A 21,653-nucleotide genomic window follows, 5' to 3' on the forward strand; every position below is an offset into this window, starting at 1 on the left:
CCCTTGACTAATTGCTTGTATCGAACTGAATTCCTCCCTCAACCATTTTGTATTGTTTTCAAAAATGTTTCATCGGTCACTCATGTATTTAGTTGTCCAAAGGTTTCTTATAGCACTGACAAGACCCGAAGGTATCAGAGTACTTTCACTGTATGTTGATGTCACCGGAGAGAAAGTCTGAACTTGATTCTATAATGTTTCGGAACATTTTCCTTGATTGACTCCGACTAAGTATTATGCCGATCTCTAGACTTGTATAAATAACCCAACAAATGTAAAATCATATGTACCGCATTCCGCCTATCGTATCGACTGTATAGAACTGAACTAGCTTATGTAAAAAAGCGGCGACTGTTGAAAATGGTAATGTATATGTACATAAGCGGCGTTCATTTGTGTTCACTGTACCCCTTGTTGTAAGCAGAATGAATATCGCTAAACACTGACTGTGTTATCCCGCCAGCATAGACCCATGCACACACATACACAACAGCCATTTTAGGCACCATAGCCTCTCTGCTCGTTTGTTAGACCCCCGGCACCCCTCCCCGCGCGCACTGCTCATGCATCGGCCACAAGACCCTCTCCCTCTGCGTGACCCTGCTCTAGAAGTAGCACTCCTGCTTGACCCACACCCCCCATTTCCTCCCAAGAACACCCTTCTCCTCAGCTGACAACCCCCCCGGCTACACTTGGCCTCTCGACCCGGTCCCAAGTCCTAAAGACCAAGCCTCGTGGATATACATCCCCCTTTTCCCTGCCCAGCATAACAAAACCGTGATACACCAACCAAAGTGCCCGATCTTATCGCCTGCCCAACCTTTGATCTGATCATCCCCTCCTGCCCTCGTGTCCGGTAGGAATGTCCGGCTGAGAGATCACAATCCCTTGTTACATTCAGGAGGGGAGGATGACATCTGAGCGACTGGTATGGGAATAGGCCTGAAGCTCGGATTCCAAGCATGCTTTCTCCTATTTTCAAAGCGTCTTTATTGCAATAAGGAATGTTTGTGCATCATAAACATGTGTATAAAAGACGAAGCCTCAGAGAAACTTGGCAGAGCACCTCCTGAAGACACTATGCGAGTGTCCGAAATGACAGGCTCTCCTCATGAGAAATAAAACTCTATTCTTGTCTTCCTGCTTCCAGCGCCCGTCTCTTTATTTGGTAATTGTTCAAGATGGGAACTAAGAGGCGTCCTGCGCCAGCAGCCTGGGCATCAAGTGCGTTATGGGCTGACTTTTCCACAGCCTGCCCTCCCATCCCGGTGCATCCACCGGGTCTCACCGGTCGCTCTGCAACGTTGAGGAATAGCTCAGACACCACATGCGCTTTAAACATTTCCCTTCATTTTGCCAGAAAACACTTGGCTACTGCAAGAAGCTGTCACGGACTGCGCACCCGTTTCCTGCCCTCTGAATAAACAAAAGATAAACAAAGAAATACAAATCTGTGTGTGTTTGTTACCTGTAAAGCCATCGCAGGAGGGGGAAGTGCAGGGAACAGACACCCTCTGAATGCGTCTGATGAGCAGGAAACGTGTGTTAGCGCAAAAGCGAAAGTCAACAAAAAAAAGCTTTTCGAAAAAAAAGCACGGCGGCGCGTTCTGTTCAATTAGTAACCTGATCCAGGCGCGCCGCTGCTCGCTCCCGAGGGCCAAAGGTCAGGGGAGTCAGCATTTTGAGAAAAGGCGGGATATGCACCCGCCTTTGACCAATTGCGTGCTTTCATTTTTGAAAGCCACACGCAAAGGCCAATAGAATGAGTGGAAAATCTAAAGCCACACGCAAGAGTTTTCTGCAAGTCTGGAGGGATTCCAAGAGGCCCTCTCCTAGGCTCGACCTAAAAAGGAAGGTTTATGTCTGGCAAAAGGTTAATTTTGCAAGGTCGAAACAGCATTTTAAACTGCACACACAGGCTGAAATAACAGGCCTGGTACAGGTTTATAAAGGCTACTTATGTGGGCACACCAATCAGTGCTGCAGGCCCACTAGTAGCATTTAATTTACAGGCTCTAGGTACCGAGGCAAAAGCATATGACTTTATGATTAGCTCAACTCATCGAACGCGAGTAATGAGAAGGCTTAGATGTTTAAAAATTAGTGGGGCATGGTGGTGCTTTTCCCTGATCTCCATGCGTGTTCCTGTTTCCACACATTCTTCCCTGGTGCAATGGAAGAGTGCAGAGCACCAGCCCGCTGGAAGACACAGTGGAAAATTGTATGCTGCCACAGCACTGCTGCTGTGTGATATCTGCAGGCAGCTCTGGTACTCATGAAAGGCAACTACTACACTGAAAAATCAAGTTGAGGGTGTCCATCTGCAAATCCTTGAACACAGAGACCCATGGCAGAGAGACAGCAAAGGGCTAAAACAAAGGAGCTTCAGAATGAATGCTCAAGTGCAACAGTGACCTACCCAAACACGGACGGGTGGGTTAAGAAGCAGATTACCAGGACACAAGGAGAGATTTCAATCTTCTCCCAAAAAGGGCAAAGCTATTTAGCTTCCTGCAATACTAGGGTTGGGGTTATCAGAAGCACACTCACGGACTATGGAGTATTTCCATTCTGTGAAGCCTGCATTGTCCCAATTTTCTGGGTCAGATTTGCTAGGGTAAAAGAGAGAGAATGGCTCCTATTCATACCATGAGCAAAATACAACAGGTGGTACTGTGGGGCCTATAAATCCTCATTAATAGGCCCTACATTTGATGAGCATTTCTTACTCCTCCAGAGTGTAAAGGCTCATATGGTATGATGACAAGTTATATATGGCTCCTCACCGTATCTATGAAAAGTTTGCATGCAATGTGGAAATAAATATTGTCATTCAAATCTCAATTAGGCCTTGATAAGTAGACATATATATCTTTCTGGTCAGTTGAAGAGTAGGCAGTAATGCAGCAAATTAATGAAAAGGAGCCTAAATCTCAAGGTAATTTAGTTCACAGTGTGCGATACAAAACATTTGAGTAAACTGATCATGTAAATTAATTTGTAAGAAAAAAGAAGAATCATTCATAAGTATCTACATATAGTATAAGAACGTGTGAAGGTGAGGGCAAACAGATCAGTGAAGGCCTTCACTACAAATATCTGTCATTTCAAATTTGGTGTCAAGCAGCCTCCATTTGAATATGCCCATCATTACCTGTGGCGCACAAGAAACAGTTTTTCTTCTTCTTGCCTGCTTTGCAGACATTGACAATGCTCAGGAGTCGCTCATCATTGGGAGTGAAGATGTCTCTTTGCAGTGCATGCTTGATGGCCGTCATCCTGGTAGCAGAAAAGAGACAATTCAGAACTGCATCATATCTTGATGATAATGTCAAATAACATTGGCAGCCCAAGACGTTTCCATGCCCCATACTCGCATTACATCTTACTCTAGGGTGTCACAGTGTCTCCTGTCCTGGTCTCTATCTGTTTGTATTTATAACCATTTTATTGGTGATGTATATAGCAAGGGAATACTAGTTGCAACGTATAGCATTACAGTGATTGCTGACCTCAGAAACAAAAGTTAATACAGGACGACTTGGCACCAGACAACAATAAGCATGCAGCAGGAGGCAACAACACTTTATACATGACAAAGGCAGTAAGAACTGAGGCATTCACCTAGAGTATAATTAATGCATCCATGGTCCCCGTGCTTAGGGAGATAAACCACAAGTTTTGTAAACCAGTGCATCAAGAAAGCTACCTTTATCCGTGAACATCTAGACCACATTTAAAAAACCTGAACAACCCCATCTTGTTACGATCACATGCCTGCACCAGTACAGTAATTGAGCATACAGCAGGATTATTTTATTAAATCATAAAACAGTATTTTGCATAGTTTGATATTCCTCTACTATGATATTAATGAGGATGTCCATGGTGTTCTTTTCTCAGGCTCGCAACTGTGTTTCAAAGTTGAATCTTTGGTGAGAAGAAGGACCAGTGAATAATGATACAAATTAAAAAGGAAGCATTCCCTATCTCCTCAGGATGTTGTGTTATTGATATGGACGCTGATTCTCTGAATTTACAGCTCACAAGCTGCTAGTGCTGTCTTTCCAGAGAAAAACTTTTATTACCTTCATGCTTAGAGAAATTGGTTCTGAAGTGTGAATAGTACTGCTTCATTGTTGTGAACTGCACAGATCCTGAGAAACTCAGGCAACCTTTTTTTTTTGGTAAAATATGTTTATTGTGGACACAGAAAAGACCCGGGCCGTCGAACCAACCACAGGCCACAGCAATTATTAGTAAGTCGTATGTATCAATCAACCCATACACAGCCTCATGGCCCACATCCCAAAGGCCGGGCGGTGCGATAACAGTGGAAAATACACTCACAAGTATATCTATTCGTACACTGTATATATCTCCAGCGTCCGTTAATTTTCAGGTATGGTCCCGGTCGTATCCTCCAGGGCCCTTGATGGTCGTCCGCGTAAACAAACACATTTGTACTAATTATACATTGAACATGAACCAAAAAACTCCCCCCCCTCATACATGGCATCAATAATAGGGTACGTACAATAATTAAGTCATCCGATACTAGGCCCAGTAAGGTGTGGACATCATATGCAGTAACAATCACTTGGGTATCCTGGCAAATCACATTGTCATATAACAGGGAATATCAGTGCGCGCTTACTAGGGCACTCATTCGAGATCAGGCCCCTCCATCCCTCCCCCTCCCGTCTCCTCTTCAGAATCCGACCCCTCAGGGGTAAATAAATCTGCACTAGTGGCATCTGAATCCTCAGTCGGTGCCCCCTCTGCACACATCAACCGCCATGCCTGCAATCATCTTGGAGTTTGTCATCTCGGCGCGTGCGCTGCATACGCGTCTCCTCGGCCAGAGTCCACTCCTTGATGTCTTTAAGCCACAGGTAGATCTCAGGAGCCCTCCCCCCCATCCATGTAATGGCCACACGCCTCCGTGCCAGCACGAGTAGTAGTTGTAGGAACCTGTAGGACAATTTCCTCCCCTTGGGTTTAGGTATTAGGGCCAATAGGCATTTAAGCGGATCCATGTCAATTCGGAGGTGCGTGACCCGGCAATATGGCTAACCACTTCGCTCCAGAAGCTACAAACCTGTGGACATTCCCATGCCAGATGAAAGAATCCAGCTTCCTCCGCCCCACATCTGGGACCGCTATCCCTCCTATCTATAGAAATTCGGTGCAAGGAGACCGGGGTCATGTACGTGCGGTGCATAAAATTAAAATGAATCAGCTTAAATCGCGCGTTGCACGAGACCCTTCTGGTCAACATCCCGATACGTTTACACTGACCGGGTTCCAAAGTCATCCCCAGGTCCGATTCCGAGGCCGCCCAGGATGGCGCAATCGGTGGAGTAGAATCTCGTTTCATGGCCGAATATAATAGGGAGATCAAACTCCTCCCTCTGCCACAGGAGAGGAAGATGTTAAGGGTGTGAGTCAATGGGGGCGCCTCTGGAAACTGTGGCCAGGTCGTACGTGCTATTTCCTGGAGTCCTCTGTAGTGCAGGTATTGTCCCCTGCTCAGGCCAAAGGCCTCCGTGGCCCATTCATAAGAGACGAAAGAATCGTCCGGGTAAAGGTCCGCCAGGGTCTCACACCCACCAACTCGCCACTCCCGGAAGGACACATTTGCCTCCATCTGCAATACAGGGGCCAAGATCCACACAGGGAGCTCCCTATGGAATGGAGCTCGTCTCAAGACTCGCTCAACAAACCTCTGCCAGACTCCCGCCACATGACGTACCACATAAGGCAGGTCTGCAGCCGCTCCCTTACCCTGCATCAGGGCTATCCTTAACGTCTGCTCGTCTGCCCTGCCCGCCAGTAGCTGCAGTTCCCAACTGTCCGTGTCCGCAAACCACCTGGCAGCAGGCAGGAGCTGGGCTGCGTAATAATAAAGATCAAACCTGGGGGCTTCAAGACCTCCCTCCTCCCAGCTGCGGACCACAGTGCGAAGGGCGACTCTGCTTCGTCCACCTGCCCAAAGTAGCGATGTTAGCAGCGAGTTGAGCGCGGAGAAAATTTGTTGGGGGAGCGGGCACATGGTGTTTTGCAGAGTATATAACATCCTAGGCAACATCACCATTTTAGCGATTGCCAACCGCCCCATAAGGGAAAGAGGAAGCGTGTTCCAGAAGGACACCGACCGACGCAGGGAGTTAAGCACCCGGTCCGCATCGTGTGCGGAGTTCATCCGATGAAGCCACCTGAACACCTAGGTATCGAAACGTCTCCATCTCCAACCTCAACCCTAGGGCTGGGAAGCCCACAGTCGGATCGGCGGTACATCCCGCTAATGGAAAAATTAGAGACTTATCAGGGTTAATGCGTAGTCCGGAGGCCGCGCCAAACCTGGCTAGCAGTCTCATCAAAGCAGGGACCAAGTCGCCTGGGGAGGTCAAATAGAACAGGGCATCATCAGCATATAGGGAGACCATATTTACAGTGTCCCCTACCTTAATGCCCCATTGCGCTAATTCGGTGCGAGCGGAGACCGCCAGTGGCTCTATTGCCAGGGCAAAGAGGAGCGGCGACAAGGGGCACCCCTGACGGGTGCCCCTTCCCAAAAGACACTCCTCTGAACGGGCCGAACCGAGCCTGACCCTGGCCTTAGGTGATCCGTAGAGCACTCGGATCCAATTGCAGAATCCCGGGCCCAGCCCCGTCTTCCGGAGCACCTCCAGGAGATACCCCCAGCTGACCGTGTCGAAGGCCTTAGCCAGGTCAATTGATACCAGCACGTGGGGGTCATCCCTTCCTCGTACCTCATGGAGGACATGGGTCAGGCGTCGGAGGTTCATTGCGGTATTGCGGCCAGGAATAAACCCACACTGGTCTGTGTGGACCAAGTACGCCATATGTGGGGCTAGGCGGGTGGCCAAAAGCCTGGTGAGGATCTTCACGTCAGTATTAATCAGGGTAATAGGTCTAAATGCTGCAGGATCGTGTCTATCCCCTCCCGGTTTCAAGATCATACATACTTCTCCTTGATTCATAGTGGGCGGGAGAACACCAGTCTCCAGGGGGGGCCAGGGCATCACCAAACGCATGATAAAATTCAGGTGGAAAGCCATCCCCACCGGGTGTCTTGGCCCGCGGCAGTGCATTCAACGCCAGTTTTATCTCCCGAGGCGTCAGCACAGCATCTAGTTCCTCTGCCGTCTCATCCGAGAGGGCCGGGAGAGTCAATCCCTGTAAGTAAGGCCGATAGGAGGCCTCCGTAATAAGAGGGTCAGCCGCATAAACTGCCTGTAAGTGGGATCTGAGGGTCACGAGAATATCGAATTCCGAATGCACCACATCCCCCGCCGGAGTCCGCAGGGCAACTATCCTCTCCGGTGTGGACTCACGACGAAGAATCCAGGCAAGTAGGCGACCGGACTTGTCCCCCTCACGGTGAAGACGTTGTCTATACTGACCCAGAGTAAATCTACCAAGACGCGTAAGGATGTCATGCACGGACACGTGGGCCGCTTGCTCAGCCTCCCGATCCAAGTCATCCGGGTTAGGTAAAGTTTGACATCGCCTGAGTTTCTCCTCCGCATCCTGCAGGTCGCAGAGCAATTGCTTCCGGGCCCCATAGGTAAGGCCCATACAGGCGCCGCGTACCACTGCCTTCAGAGCCTCCCACTTAGTAGAGTAGGACAACTCACCACTATGCCAATTCAAGTCTATATAGTCCGTTACTGCCGTAGCCACATGATCTTTCCCAACCTGGTCCTGCAGAATGTCCGCCGGCATACACCAGATTCGGGGTCGCGTCGCCTGATCTATCCATTGCACCACGCATGTCAACGGTGCATGATCTGATAGGAAACGGGCCCGGTGGGTGACTGTCAACGAGAGAGACGTTGCGATATTGGCCGCAAGAATTCGGTCAAGCCTGCTATGGGTGTGGTGTGTTGGGGTGTAGCAAGTATAGAGCCTCTGCGTGGGATGGGCCGCTCGCCACACATCCACAGCTCCCAGATTCTGCATTACGCCTCTAAGACGCGCTGTCATACGCGGTTTGGTGCCAGCGCGAGGGGGATGCCGGTCCAAGTCTGGATCAAGCACACAGTTAAAGTCCCCAAACCAGCATCAAGGTCCGGGATCACAAGGTCCTGAAGACGGGAAAAGAAACCAGGGTCATCTATATTCGGTGCATAAGAGTTGAGAATCAGAAAATCCCTACCATCCAATTTAACCTTCAGCATTAGAAATCTGCCCTCAACATCTGCCTCAACATATTGAACTGCGCAGGGCACCCCCGGTGCCACCCAAATCAGGACCCCCCTGGCATAAGTGGAGAAGGAGGAAAGGAATAGTTGGCCTCTCCATTTTCTGGACAATCGCTGGGCGCCCTCTTCGTCCAGGTGTGTCTCCTGAAAACACGCAATAGAGACGCCATGTCTCCCGAGAAAGGAAAGGACCCGGTGTCTCTTGGTGCAAGTACCCAGTCCGCGCACATTCCAAGTTAGGAATTTAAGACCCATGTCTGAGGATTACGCCCCTTCGGGCTGTATTTTACAGTTATTGCGGTCCACCACCGCCGGGCCCATTGAGTGCCAGGGCCGAGCAATCCGGCACTCCTGATCAACAACACAGAAACCTGTAGTACAGTACCCATAATGCCAATGATCGTACACATGTCCATCCCTCCCCTTCCCCCACAAACTGTCAGCTTCAAATCCCCCTCTGAACATTTCCCCCCCCACCCACGAATAAGATGACAACAACAACAAATAATACCACCCCATTCTCCCGGTGCCGGTGCCAGGACGTGCACAGCCACCCCATTCAACCACTCAACAAACCCCCACTCACACCAATTCAATACCACCCAGTTTCTCCCCCCCCCTCCCAGCTCCCCACAGGACCCAGAACTTGAGGCCAATCCCCCGGCTTGTCCCCCTAGAGCCAAGGTCTCCCCATACGACATCCTGAATCTTCTTCCTCCATACTGTCAGTTCCACAGGGTGCAGGTTCTCCGCTCTATCCTACCATCTAATATCCAGTGGTGTGGGCCACCAGTATTTTCCACGGGTCAGACACCCGGCAGGCGGCCACCCCGGCAGCGATCAACATGTCAAATAATAAACAGTACCTCAGACAGGAGCCAGCTCCGACAGGGGTTCAGTAAGACCAGTTTCTGGGACCACCAGGGCCGTTGAGTCTATACCTGGCACATCGTTCTGCAGTGTGTCTGGGACCAGAACATCCACAGGGGCGGACGCCCCAGAAGTCCCAGGACCATCCCCAGCCAATGGAGGGCCCAGAAGTAAAGCTCCATCCTCTCCTACCAGGACTCGAGGTTCAAAAGAGCCTCCCGATCTGGACCTGCGTCGTCTCCGTCCGCGCCTTCGTCTCTGGGGTCGTGTCCCCCACGATTCCCGGGGTCCTCCACGCTCTCCCGGAGGAAGATCATCTCCTCTTATCTCCAGCCACTCCCAGACCTCCGCCGGAGATTAAAAAAAGTGTGCTCGGCCCTGTGAGAGCACCTTAAGTTTGGCCGGGTACAATGACATGTATTGGAGCTTCATCTCCCTGAGCTTTTGCTTGACTCCACGGTAGGACTTCCGTTGCTCCTGGACTAATTGGGCATAATCAGGATATACAGATATGAGACTGTTCTCTATAGTAAGGGACTCTGCCTCCCTCGCCGCCTTCAGGATGCAATCCCGGTCTTTGTAGTTCAATATCTTAGCAATCAGCGCCCTGGGGGGCTCACTGGGCCGCGGAGGGGGGACCAGGGCCCTATGCGCCCTTTGAATGACGAACACATCCGACAGTCCCCGTGGGCATAAGTGGTCACGTATCCAGGACTCCAGAAATCGTTCAGCATTCCCCGCTTCCAGCCGTTCCGGAACACCCAGGACCCTGATGTTACTCCGGCGTGCCCGACCTTCCGCGTCCTCAGCTCTCCGCTCCACAGTTCGCGTCACGGCCGTGAGTTGTGCTACCGTTTTGTTTAACGTGGCCACTTCCCCCTGTAGTTGGGTAATGTTACCCTCGGCATCTGAGACCTTATCAGCTACCTTCCAGAGGTCAGTCCGCAATAAATTGACATCCACTGAAACAGTCTCAATTTGTCTCTCCAGTGCTGAATGAGAGCCCTGTATGGCCTTTATTATCTCCGCTCGGGAAGGCTCCGCCGGTCCATCTCCGCTCACCTCCTGATCCGCTTGACGCGCGATACGCTGCGACGGGAGTCGCGGGGTAGTATATTGTACAATGGTGTTGGGCTGAGTGGATCGCGACATCCTATCCTTGCGCGTGGACATCAGGCAGGAGTCCCTACAATCGTTCTAGGGGCCTAGTAAAGCGATCCCTCGACCTCCGTCTCTCTGGTAATCGCTTTCAGGGTGGCTCGGAGACCACAAAGAGTCCCCGCACCAATGGCACTGCTCAACTCCCAACAGGTCAGGGTGTGCCAGTCTATGACACTGCAGGAGGACGGTCAGGTGCGCGAGGCCCTCTATTTTCCACCAGGATTGCACCAGCGTCGAGGCCAACTCCCTGTGTCCACTTCCGTAGAGAGCACCCGGGGCGGGGGGATCCAGGCTCGCAGAGAGGTAGCAGCAGCAAGCAGCAGCCCTCCCGCCGATCCATCAACGAGGCCCGGGCCCAGTAGTCTATGTAACAAGCCAGCCACGGGAGTCCGCCTCTCGCTGCACCGGATGGTTGCTCCCAGCTACCGTCCAGGTCCCAGGCAGTACACACGATCCCCCAGTCTCACTGCTTGTCCCACTTAGCCCAGGTAAGGTGGTAGGCCAGCAGGAGGCCGCGAGTCTCTGGAGAAGGGGTCCGTCTGGGGGAATCGAGAATGGCGGCCCAGTGGGGGAGGGGCGCTGGGTCCACCGTTTGCACCCCTCGGGGCCCGCGCTGTTCAGTAACCGCCAGGCACCAGCGAGCTCCCGGTGGACAGGAGAATATAGCTATCGCCGCCGAGGGGCTCTCACCATGTAGTCGCAAATCCGCCCGAGGGCCCTCCGCAATATGGCGGCCCCCGCGTCCGTGCACTCCGACGCAGGTCAAGGGCCTCCTGCCAGCGATGCCCACAAGGCTGTCGGTACACCGCCGCGCTTTCCAAGGCGGATCTCCCGGCACCAGCGGCACTTGCCGGCCGCCGAGCAGCTTCACCATGTCCCAGGAGCGCCGCGGCTCGGCCCCAGTCCGCGAGCCTGTTCCGGCGAGGCCGCAATCACCGGCCTCTCGTAGATGGGAGCCGGCACACACAGCCACCGCTCTCGTCTCTCGGACGAATCTCCGATGTCCAACGCCCCGCTCGGAGCCTAGAGGCACGAGGGGAACCTCCGATGCTTTATTCTTGCAGGGGACTGTTGAAATCTAGTTTGTGAGCTGAACATCATCTGCGCCATCTTGTCCATTTCCTCAGACACACGCACAAATATGCACAGCAGCCATTTTAGGTGCCATGGCCTCTCTGCCTACTGCCGATAGCCAGCGCGTCTCACCCCCTCACTCCCCGGCCTCGCAAGCACACACACCCCCCCCTTGACAGCCCCAGTCTCTCCTGCTTGGGCCCTAAACGCACCTCCAGCGCGACCCTGCCTCCGAGCCACATGCCGTGCTGAACCCCCCACACCCTTTCATCTCATTCATAAAACAGGCCCTTTGATAACCTCTTCCTCCTTGCCCGATTGTTCGGCCTGATCCCAGGCCATCACTTAGCCCAGCAGATGCAGTTTATTGCCCCTACAGTAGGACCTCGCCTCACTTCAAAGGAGCGGGGATTAATCAATGCCCTCACACCCCAGATCCGATCAATTACCCGCATTTCTGTTCCCAGCGGAATGTCCAGCTGCGCGATAGCCATCATGCTGAGATTAGGGGTGGGGACTCATACTGTAGATATGTGTGGGAACGGGCCTGAACCGGGGATTCCAAAGATGCCTTTTCCGTACTTCAAAGCAATACCACGGATGTCACAAATGTAATAAAGCCATAAAACTGTGTATAAGAGGCCAGGCCTCAGAGATGCGGTTAGAGCACCTCAAAACGATACCTCTTGTCTGATCTGATGTGTTCTGCTCCGTCGGAAATAAACTCCTGTTTCCTGCCTTCCAGTCTCCAGCGCCTGCCTCTTTATTTGATAATCGTGAGTTGGGTGAGAAGCGGCTGACGCCGGGCAAACCTGCAAAGGGGTAATCGACCTGATCTGCCTGAACCCTTTGTTTAACAATTGGCGTCCCAAACGTGGGGCCCATCAGCGACACGTGGATCCAGTGGGAGAGGTCCTGACGACGGAGTGAACGACTGCAACGATCGGGAAGTGCACCTGCCCGATAGACCCTCGTCTGGCAGCCAATCATCCGAACTTCACTGGTTCCGAACAGACCTCTCTCTCGAGTGATCTACGGTCCTGACTGGGAACCATCAGGAGTGCCACGACAGAAGATAGAAGACGATCGGGCGCTGGAATCGGAAGACAGGAAACTGTCCATGCGGTCCGGGTAAGGTCGTGTAACATGACAAACTGTGAAATATTTGATTGATTGATTGGAAAATACTAGTATTACTCTCCGAATTGTTGGTTCTCTTGGAGATTCTCTGTCTGCAAACGGAGAGGAATAGAAAGTATTCTCTCTTCCTTTGCAGGTAGTGAAGGGTAGGTAACGCAGGCTTTTGCCCCGTTGTAATCCGTCGTGCCTATCTTTCTCCCCCACTGATTGATTGGTTGCCCGAACATTGTTTGTTTGAGGATTGCTTTCTCGAGAATTCTCTGTCTACAAACGGGGAAGGATAAAAGTATCCTGTCCTCCTTTGCAGATAGTGAAGAATAGGTAACGCAGGCTTTTGCCCCCGTTGTAACCCGTCGTGCCTATTTCTTTCTCGCCACTGATTGTTTGATTGAACGGACATTGATTGTTCGATATTGCTTCTGTGGAGGTATTCTCTGCTTACAAATAACGTGGAATAGAGATATTCTGTCTAGTCTTTGTAAACAGTGAAAGGGTAGGTAGCGCAGGCTTTTGCCCCCGTTGTAACCCGTCGCGCCTATTTTATTCCTCATTTGATTGATTGATTGTTTTTCCGAACATTGACTGTTTGGAATTGGTTCTCTCTCTCTGGGTATTCCCTATTTGCGAATACTGTAGAATAGAAATATTCTGTCTAGTCTTCGCAAAGTAGTGAAGCATAGGTAGTGCAGACTTTTGTCCCCATTGTAACCCGTCATGCCTATCTTCTCCCCATTGTTCAGTAGTTGGTTCAGCCCGGACCGCTTATTAGAGGTGGATCATCCGGCTCCTCTGGAGGGCACCCCTAATAAGGACATGTTTTTAAAGTATGGACTAGTCGCCGTAGCTTATAGTAAGTTATGGCATAAATATACTAAAAAGGATCAGGAAAGTCAGTGGCCACTGATAGGATCCTTCGATGACGCAAAAATGAGCGTGCTGAAAACAGCCCTTTGTAACAATAAAACAACGGACCCCCTCTACGCTCTACCCTGAGCTACCCTCCAAACAACGGGCGAACGATGAGTTACTGCTAGGTCCTCCGATCATCTACATGCCCCCCCCCATATGCCCCCTCCCAACCTCTAGTACAGCACCTGCCAGCTCCGAGTGCAAATGAGAATGACCTTGGAGCTGGTACCCCAGCCCTCACGGCCTCCGCACCGACCGCATTAGTAACGACATCAGATGAGCTCGAGACTAGCAAACCGCCACCAGCCAGACTGAGTAGATTGAGCAAAGATGAGCGGGATGGAATTGACAAGATAGTAAAGACACTGGTAGAACGGAAGGAGAGCGAAGAATACACGATAGATATGCACAATTCACATGCCGGTAGTCACAGACGGCATTTCGTTTTACGGTTTAGCTACCACACTCTGAACGCATATGAGGATAGGTATCAGAATCAGGGTCCTGCTAAGCTGACAGCTTTATATAGAAAAGTCAATGTTGGAGACGAGGCTGAGCATGACGTGACGGACCTCTTCATGCAAACGCTTGAGGTCTTCCGCCACCTCACGGAACAGAAACCAGAAGTTAAGATTACAGTCCCTGACACGACTGGGTCCTCATCAGAAGTAGCCACCACTATGATGCCTATCAGAGAAGCCGCCCCCTACTGGGTTCCCCCGCGAGGTCAGGGAACAAACGACGATATCAACCACGCAGATGCAAAGGGGAGGGTTGTGTACAACTGGGTTTATCAACCATGGGATCGGCAAGATATTTTAACTTTTAGGCAAACCCTGCCCGATTTAAGAAAGAACCCGACAGCATTTTATACCGAACTAGGTACAGCCTTGGGTTCAACAATAATGACTCTAGCGGACATTGACTTGTTTTTCGGGCTATGTCTGCCGGCTGACGTGTGGAAGCAAATCCGGAAAACCGACCACACAGATCTGTTCGGACATACCTGGAATCAACTCAGTGAACTAGATAGACAGCGAGAGCCCGGAAAGAAACCTGTAAAAGACATACTGGAACTCCCGGACAAAATAGTTCAGAAGCTAAAGACATTGATCCCAGAGAAGAAGGTAGACTGGTCGATAGTCACGGCTTGCCGTCAGAAACCCCAGGAAGACGTATCAGAATACTTCTCCCGATTTGAAACAGTGTTCTCCGACTACAGTGGCCAAGACATGACCACTGCAACCGGACAACACCTATTCGTGCAAAACTACGTAAAGGGTCTATCGCAAGAGGTCTCCCAAAAGTTACAGACGAGCGAGAGTAGTTGGGGGGCCTCCAAACCTGCAGCTATCCTACAGATGGCTCAGTACTACGAACACCAAAAGAACGAGAACGATAGGGCGACAGAGAAAAAGAAAAAGGACTTGAAAGAACGAGTGATGATTGCTCAATTGCAAGGAGTGACGACAGGAAGGGAACAGTATAGAGGAAACTACCAGTCAAATACCCCTAGAAATCCACCCCCTAGAGACCGCACACCCACACCCGGCACTCCACGAACAGACCTCGATGAGAACCAGTGTGCGTTTTGCAAAGGATTTGGCCATTGGAAGTCTCAATGTCCGGTTCTCCTGGAAATGATTAAAAATAAAGAGACGAGGGACATGACGAATGGCCCCAGGACTAGAGGGCAGGGACGAGGGCACACCCACGACACCAACAATGACAGACCTGGCAGACCGAACACGTTTGACCGTCCCCGACAGAATCAGTGCCAACAGTCTGACTGCGACAATGCCCGCGACTTTGCATAGGACTGCCAAGGGCAAGGAAGGGATCCAGTCGAGCTCTATGTTGACCAGCAAGGTCCTTATGTCACCGCTAAGGTCCTAGGTACAAAGTCTCCATTCCTGGTAGACACTGGCGCGACACGTAGTGCGTTATCTAAACGACTGATTCCAAGGGCACCCTTGTCTGGCTCACACATAACATCAATAGGCTTTGATGGAACGCCCTCCACTAACCCCTTATCCGCACCGGTCTCCTTCGACTTGGACAGTAACCCCACTGACACGACGTTTCTGCTTTCCTCCAATACCCCCGATGCCATTATGGGACTTGACTTACTGAAACATTTCCGAGCTACTATCAGGTGTTCACAAGACGGAGTTCGAGTCATTCTGTACGATAACCCGACTCTGCTCAGACCTCATCCCGCGCGACACATGTTCTCCATCTCTGACACTGACGCATCCTTACTTGACTCTCTACCCCTGTATCTGTGGGCTAAAACTGACGCTGATGTAGGACGAATGATGATCGACCCCGTGCGCATAACTGTCCGCCAAGATGCGACACTCTCAAAACTCCCACAGTATCGGATATCGCCCGAAGGTGAGAAGGCATTGGTAATGATAATCCAGTCCCTGGTAGAGGCAGGAGTGGTAGAGGAAGTAGTCAGCAATATTTGCAACAGCCCTATCCTACCCATTGTGAAAAAGCAGGGCGAGGGAGATGAGAAAGCGTACCGCTTCATCATCGACCTTCGAGAGGTCAACAAGGTAGTTGTACCTCAGTACCCCGTAGTCTCAGATATCGCCACCATTCTGACCCTGATTCCTTCCACAGCCACCACCTTCACTGTAATAGACCTCAAGAACGCTTTCTTCTCCATCCCCATCCCCCAGACAGCCGCTACCTTTTCGGCTTCACGTTAAAATCCCGCTCATATAGATTTTGTAGAGCTCCCCAAGGTTACACTGAAAGTCCCAGCATCTATAGCCAGGCCCTCAAGAGACAGCTGGACGCCGTTCAGCTACCGGAGGGAGTGGTGTTGATACAGTACGTCGATGACATCCTTTTGGCGGCCGACACCACTCCACTTGCAGTCACAGCCACCATCCAACTCCTGCACTTCCTCGCGGAAAATGGCCACAAGGTCTCCAAGAAGAAGTTGCAATTCTGCCAACCCCAGGTCACCTACCTAGGCCACCTCTTGTCCAAAGACGGGAGAAAGCTTCCACCCGATCGAATTCAGGCCATTCTAGAAACCCCTGTCCCAAAGATCCAGAAACAAGTCCGCTCCCTGGTAGGCCTCACCTCCTTCTGCCGGCAGTGGTTGCCAAATTTCAGCCTCATTGTAAAGCCACTACTTTCTCTACTAGCCAAAGATGTCCCCTTCCCACTCCCTTGGACCCCCGAATGCCAATCCTCCTTCAAAGAACTTCGAGACACCCTTTGTTCTGCGCCAGTCCTAGGAACCCCCGATTACACCAAGCCCTTCTCTCTCTACACTCACGAAAGGGAGGGGTGCGCTTTGTCTGTCCTAACTCAAACTATTGGCCCCAAGCAACGACCATGTGCCTATTTCTCTGCCACCCTTGACCCCGTAGCGAGAGCCTTGCCTGCCTGCCTTCGAGCGGTAGCTGCCGCTGCTGTCTCTATCCAACAAAGTGAGGGGATCGTACTCTCGAATTCCCTCACGGTATTAGTGCCCCATGCTGTTGACACCCTCCTAAACCAGACTAAGACGCAACACCTGACTAGCGCACGACTGACCGGATACGAACTGACTCTGCTTGCACCCCACATCACGCTGAAAAGATGCACCACACTGAACCCAGCCACCTTGTTGCCCCTGCCCGAAAACGACCCAAATGTCCCCCCATACATGACTGTGTGACCCTCACAGACGAACAGACGAACAGACTAGGAGTAGAGTTGACCTCCGAGACACCGCCTTCACAGACCCTGACGGAGAGCTATGGGTAGACGGCTCTTGCATAAAACTCCCCGACGGCACCACCTCAGCTGCCTATGCAGTTACCACAGTCCGAACTGTAGTTGAAACCGCCCGCATCACGCAACGATCCGCACAGGCGGCAGAACTGATTGCCCTCACACGAGCATGTATTATAGCGACAGGGACTACGGCAAACATTTACACGGACAGCCAGTACGCCTTCGGAGTGGTTCACCATTTTGGACTCTTGTGGAGAGAAAGGGGATTCCTGACGTCCCACGGCACGCCCATCCTCTACGGAGATCTAGTCTCCGCCCTGATTGAAGCAGTTCTCCTCCCCAAACGATTAGCTGTAATCAAATGCCAGGCACACAGGAAGGTGACAGACTTAGTCGGACAGGGAAACGCACTGGCCGATATCACCGCCCGAACCACAGCTGAGAATAGGACGACGACACGCATGTATGTGACCAGGTCACAAGCAGAAAAATGGACTGACGCTAGGGAAACGATTAGGGACATCCAGATGGCCAGCTCACCACACGAATTGACTGAATGGACACGGGTGGGAATGAAAGACGATGAAGGCTGCTGGTGGACAAAGGACACTAACAAATGGTTGCTACCCAATTCATACCTGATCCCCATACTGACTATGGCTCACTCCCCTGCACACATAGGATCTGCCCCCATGATCGAACTCATCTCCAAGGTCTGGCACAACGACAAAATCCCCGACGCAGCCAGACGCCTGGTCCAGCAATGCCTTATCTGCCTGCAACATAACCCTGGGAAAGGAACTGTGGTACCCCGGGGAGGGTTTGGGGTCCCCGACCATCCTTTTGTGGTCCTCCAGATGGACTACATCCAACTAGAAAGATGCCAAAGCCTGAAGTATGTATTAGTCATTGTGTGTGCTTTCAGCAAATGGGTAGAAGCCTATCCAACCCGTGATAACACTGCCATGACCACTGCCAAGGTGCTGCTGAAAGAGTTTTTCCCTCGCTACGGTCTTTGTCGAATTCTATGGAGCGACAACGGCCCCCACTTCATCGCTGAAGTTATCCAACTAATCTTGAAAGGGTTGGGTGTAAAACAGAGGTTTCATGCAGTCTTTCACCCCCAATCTGCTGGCTTAGTTGAGCGACACAACGCCACTCTGAAACTAAAACTGTCGAAGATAGTGGCCACCACAGGACTTAAATGGCCAGATGCCCTCCCACTGGCATTGCTATCGATGCGCTCCACTCCCACTAAGCACCATTTGACCCCCTACGAGGTTGTATTTGGGCGACCGATGAACCTCTGGACTGCCCCTAAACCGACCTCCATTCACGACGTCCCGGACGTCCTACTGTCTGATTATTTGTGCAAATTGACTAAAACATTGTCTGTCATTCATCAGCAGGTGCAGCAGGCCATCCCCGATGCTTCCAGGGGTCCGGGTCACGATATCCAACCGGGGGATTATGTGCTGATCCGAAATTTCCAACGGGCAAAGAGTCTGGAACCCCGGTGGACGGGCCCCTGGCAAGTACTGATCACCACCCGGACGGCTCTTCGAGTGGAGGGGAAACGACACTGGCTGCACGCACACCACTGTAAGAAGGTCTCCTCGACCCTGGCCACGACAGAAAACGTCAGCACCCAAGAAGAACTGCTGAACAAAGACCGGCCATCACTGAACTGATATCCTGATACCGAGGCACTTGAACTTGCAAAAATCTCTGATCCCACTGTGCCATCCAGGGAAGGGTATTTCCTGCGTCGAAAGGAGGGAGCTTCGGCTAAGTAGACCACGGACTAAGTTGAATCTCAGAACGGTAACCTAAACACAACCAAGGGTTACCCGGAGAGAAGCTAAACGAAGTCTGCGGTTCTGCCCACTACCGAGCACCTCAAAGATGATGGAAGCGCCAGATAAGAAGATGATGGAAGCGCCAGATAAGAAGATGATGGAAGCAACCGGAAATACCCACTACAGGAACCCAAAGACTGACAGTATGCACCAAACTGCTGGATCTGCGGGTTGCTCCCGCATGCCACCGGACACTCCATCCCTTTCATCCCTTCCCCTTTCTCAGTTCACGGCTCCTGCCTTTCCTGGTTGATTCTCTTGCAAGAGAGCTACAAGGACAACGCCACTTCAGGTCAAACAGTGTCACACTTCTACCATGGGTTCTGGCTGAACAAAACCGGAAGAACATCTGCTCCCTTCTGTCCTTTGACCTCTGGTCCCTCCTTCCAGATGGACATCCCTGCCAAAGAACGAGTCGAAATGCAGGTGTTCCATAATCCAGCCAGACCCACCTTCTCCTACCTACGGAAACGAACTGCTGCCACACTGACTGTGGCCCTGTCTGTTATCAACGTCACGGGCCTAGTGTGCCTCGAAGGCCTGGGAACACAGCTGGTGGGCCACAGTTCCTGCCGCATCACCAGAACATTGGACTCGATTGATCCCCCCTCCTTTGTTGCTTCTCCGAATATGTACTTTGTTTGTGGCACCAAAGCTTACACTTGGCTTCCAAAAGGTTGGGGGGGTACTTGCTACATCGCCTTCGTTCTCCCTCCAACGTACGTGGCCCCAGCAAACCATCACCGGCAGAAGCGCGCAAGAGACATTGAACAAGCCGACTCCACTGGAGCACAGTTCCTGGATGCAGTGAAGGGACTTGTCCCTCCGTGGGGCCCAATGGCAAACAGCCGCGCCATCAGACACTTGACTCAGGCAGTAGAAACGACCATGAACATCACGGCTGGCATCCTAACATTACGGCCGAGCTTCCGCCTGGTGGCTCTTCAGAACCGCCTTGTTCTAGATGTGGTTCTAGCCGACCGTGGAGGAGCATGCCGCATCATCGGGTCTAGCTGTTGCACCTACGTGCCAGATAACTCGGCCTCAGTCTACAAAGCAATCGAACACCTCCACAGACTTTCCTCGGAGGTTCACCAGGAGCAGGAAGGATGGTCGCTTGGGAGCTGGTTCTGGGGTACTTTACAGGACTGGGGATGGAGGTTGTTTACATTTATCTTGATACCGGTCGTGGTACTGTGTGGGTGTTGCCTAGGTATTTAATGCTTGCCACCTTTGTGTTCACTCATTGCCAACTGCATGTGCCCTAAGACTTTGGACTTTGGAACTGAACATATGAGTCCCCTCTATGAAGTAGAAATACGTGGCCTTATGGGGATAGATCCGAATTGACAAGTTGGCGAGACATGTTAAAAGGGAGGACTGTTGAAATCTAGTTTGTGAGCTGAACATCATCTGCGCCATCTTGTCCATTTCCTCAGACACACGCACAAATATGCACAGCAGCCATTTTAGGTGCCATGGCCTCTCTGCCTACTGCTGATAGCCAGCGCGTCTCACCCCCTCACTCCCCGGCCTCGCAAGCACACACCCCCCCCCCTTGACAGCCCCGGTCTCTCCTGCTTGGGCCCTAAACGCACCTCCAGCGCGACCCTGCCTCCGAGCCACATGCCGTGCTGAACCCCCCCCACACCCTTTCATCTCATTCATAATACAGGCCCTTTGATAACCTCTTCCTCCTTGCCCGATTGTTCGGCCTGATCCCAGGCCATCACTTAGCCCAGCAGATGCAGTTTATTGCCCCTACAGTAGGACCTCGCCTCACTTCAAAGGAGCGGGGATTAATCAATGCCCTCACACCCCAGATCCGATCGATTACCCGCATTTCTGTTCCCAGCGGAATGTCCAGCTGCGCGATAGCCATCATGCTGAGATTAGGGGTGGGGACTTCTACTGTAGATATGTGTGGGAACGGGCCTGAACCGGGGATTCCAAAGATGTCTTTTCCGTACTTCAAAGCAATACCACGGATGTCACAAATGTAATAAAGCCATAAAACTGTGTATAAGAGGCCAGGCCTCAGAGATGCGGTTAGAGCACCTCGAAACGATACCTCGTTGTCTGATCTGATGTGTTCTGCTCCGTCGGAAATAAACTCCTGTTTCCTGCCTTCCAGTCTCCAGCGCCTGCCTCTTTATTTGATAATCGTGAGTTGGGTGAGAAGCGGCTGACGCCGGGCAAACCTGCAAAGGGGTAATCGACCTGATCTGCCTGAACCCTTTGTTTAACAGGACAGCCCGGGCATTATGTTTTTGGCAGGATTTCGGGTGCGTAGGGCGGGAGCTGGCGGAGCTCACGTCCTGTCGGCCATGTTACTTGGCCACGCCTCCCAAACTCAGGCAACCTTGACCTGTCTGATGCTTCTATCAGAAATCTGTGCACAAGGTGGAGCACTTTAGAGCTACGGTGGAAGTAGAAATTCCTAGAGCCATCCGGCGTGAAAACGGTCAACCAGGCACTAGCAAATGGAAAATCTGCTTGAGAAACACTGAAACTGGGTGACAGAGCATGTCTGTAAGAAACATGGTTATTAGTTGTGCAGGATGTGAGGCATGTGCAATTAATAGGTCCACAATTGTCACCTTACTGGAAACCAAGGGCCAGATGTAGGTCGCCAATTACCGGTCGGTAATGGCCGAAAATCGGT

The 21,653-nt window shown here is 51.6% G+C and overlaps 1 protein-coding gene across 7 annotated transcripts in view; it reads right to left on the reverse strand.

Moving 5' to 3' along the window:
• Nucleotides 1-21,653, reverse strand: part of EXOC1 (exocyst complex component 1) — a 409,496-nt gene that overhangs the window by 320,911 nt on the left and 66,932 nt on the right. For all 7 annotated transcript variants that reach the window (XM_078678171.1, XM_078678169.1, XM_078678170.1 and 4 more), the window contains exon 2: nucleotides 3,155-3,279. In XM_078678171.1, coding sequence (XP_078534297.1) covers nucleotides 3,155-3,278 — 124 coding nt within the window. In that variant the 5' untranslated portion in view covers nucleotide 3,279. The remainder of the gene's footprint in view (nucleotides 1-3,154; nucleotides 3,280-21,653) is intronic.

This window comes from Lissotriton helveticus, chromosome 2_2 (assembly GCF_964261635.1).
Source record: "Lissotriton helveticus chromosome 2_2, aLisHel1.1, whole genome shotgun sequence".
In the NCBI taxonomy this organism is placed as follows: Eukaryota; Metazoa; Chordata; class Amphibia; order Caudata; family Salamandridae; genus Lissotriton; species Lissotriton helveticus.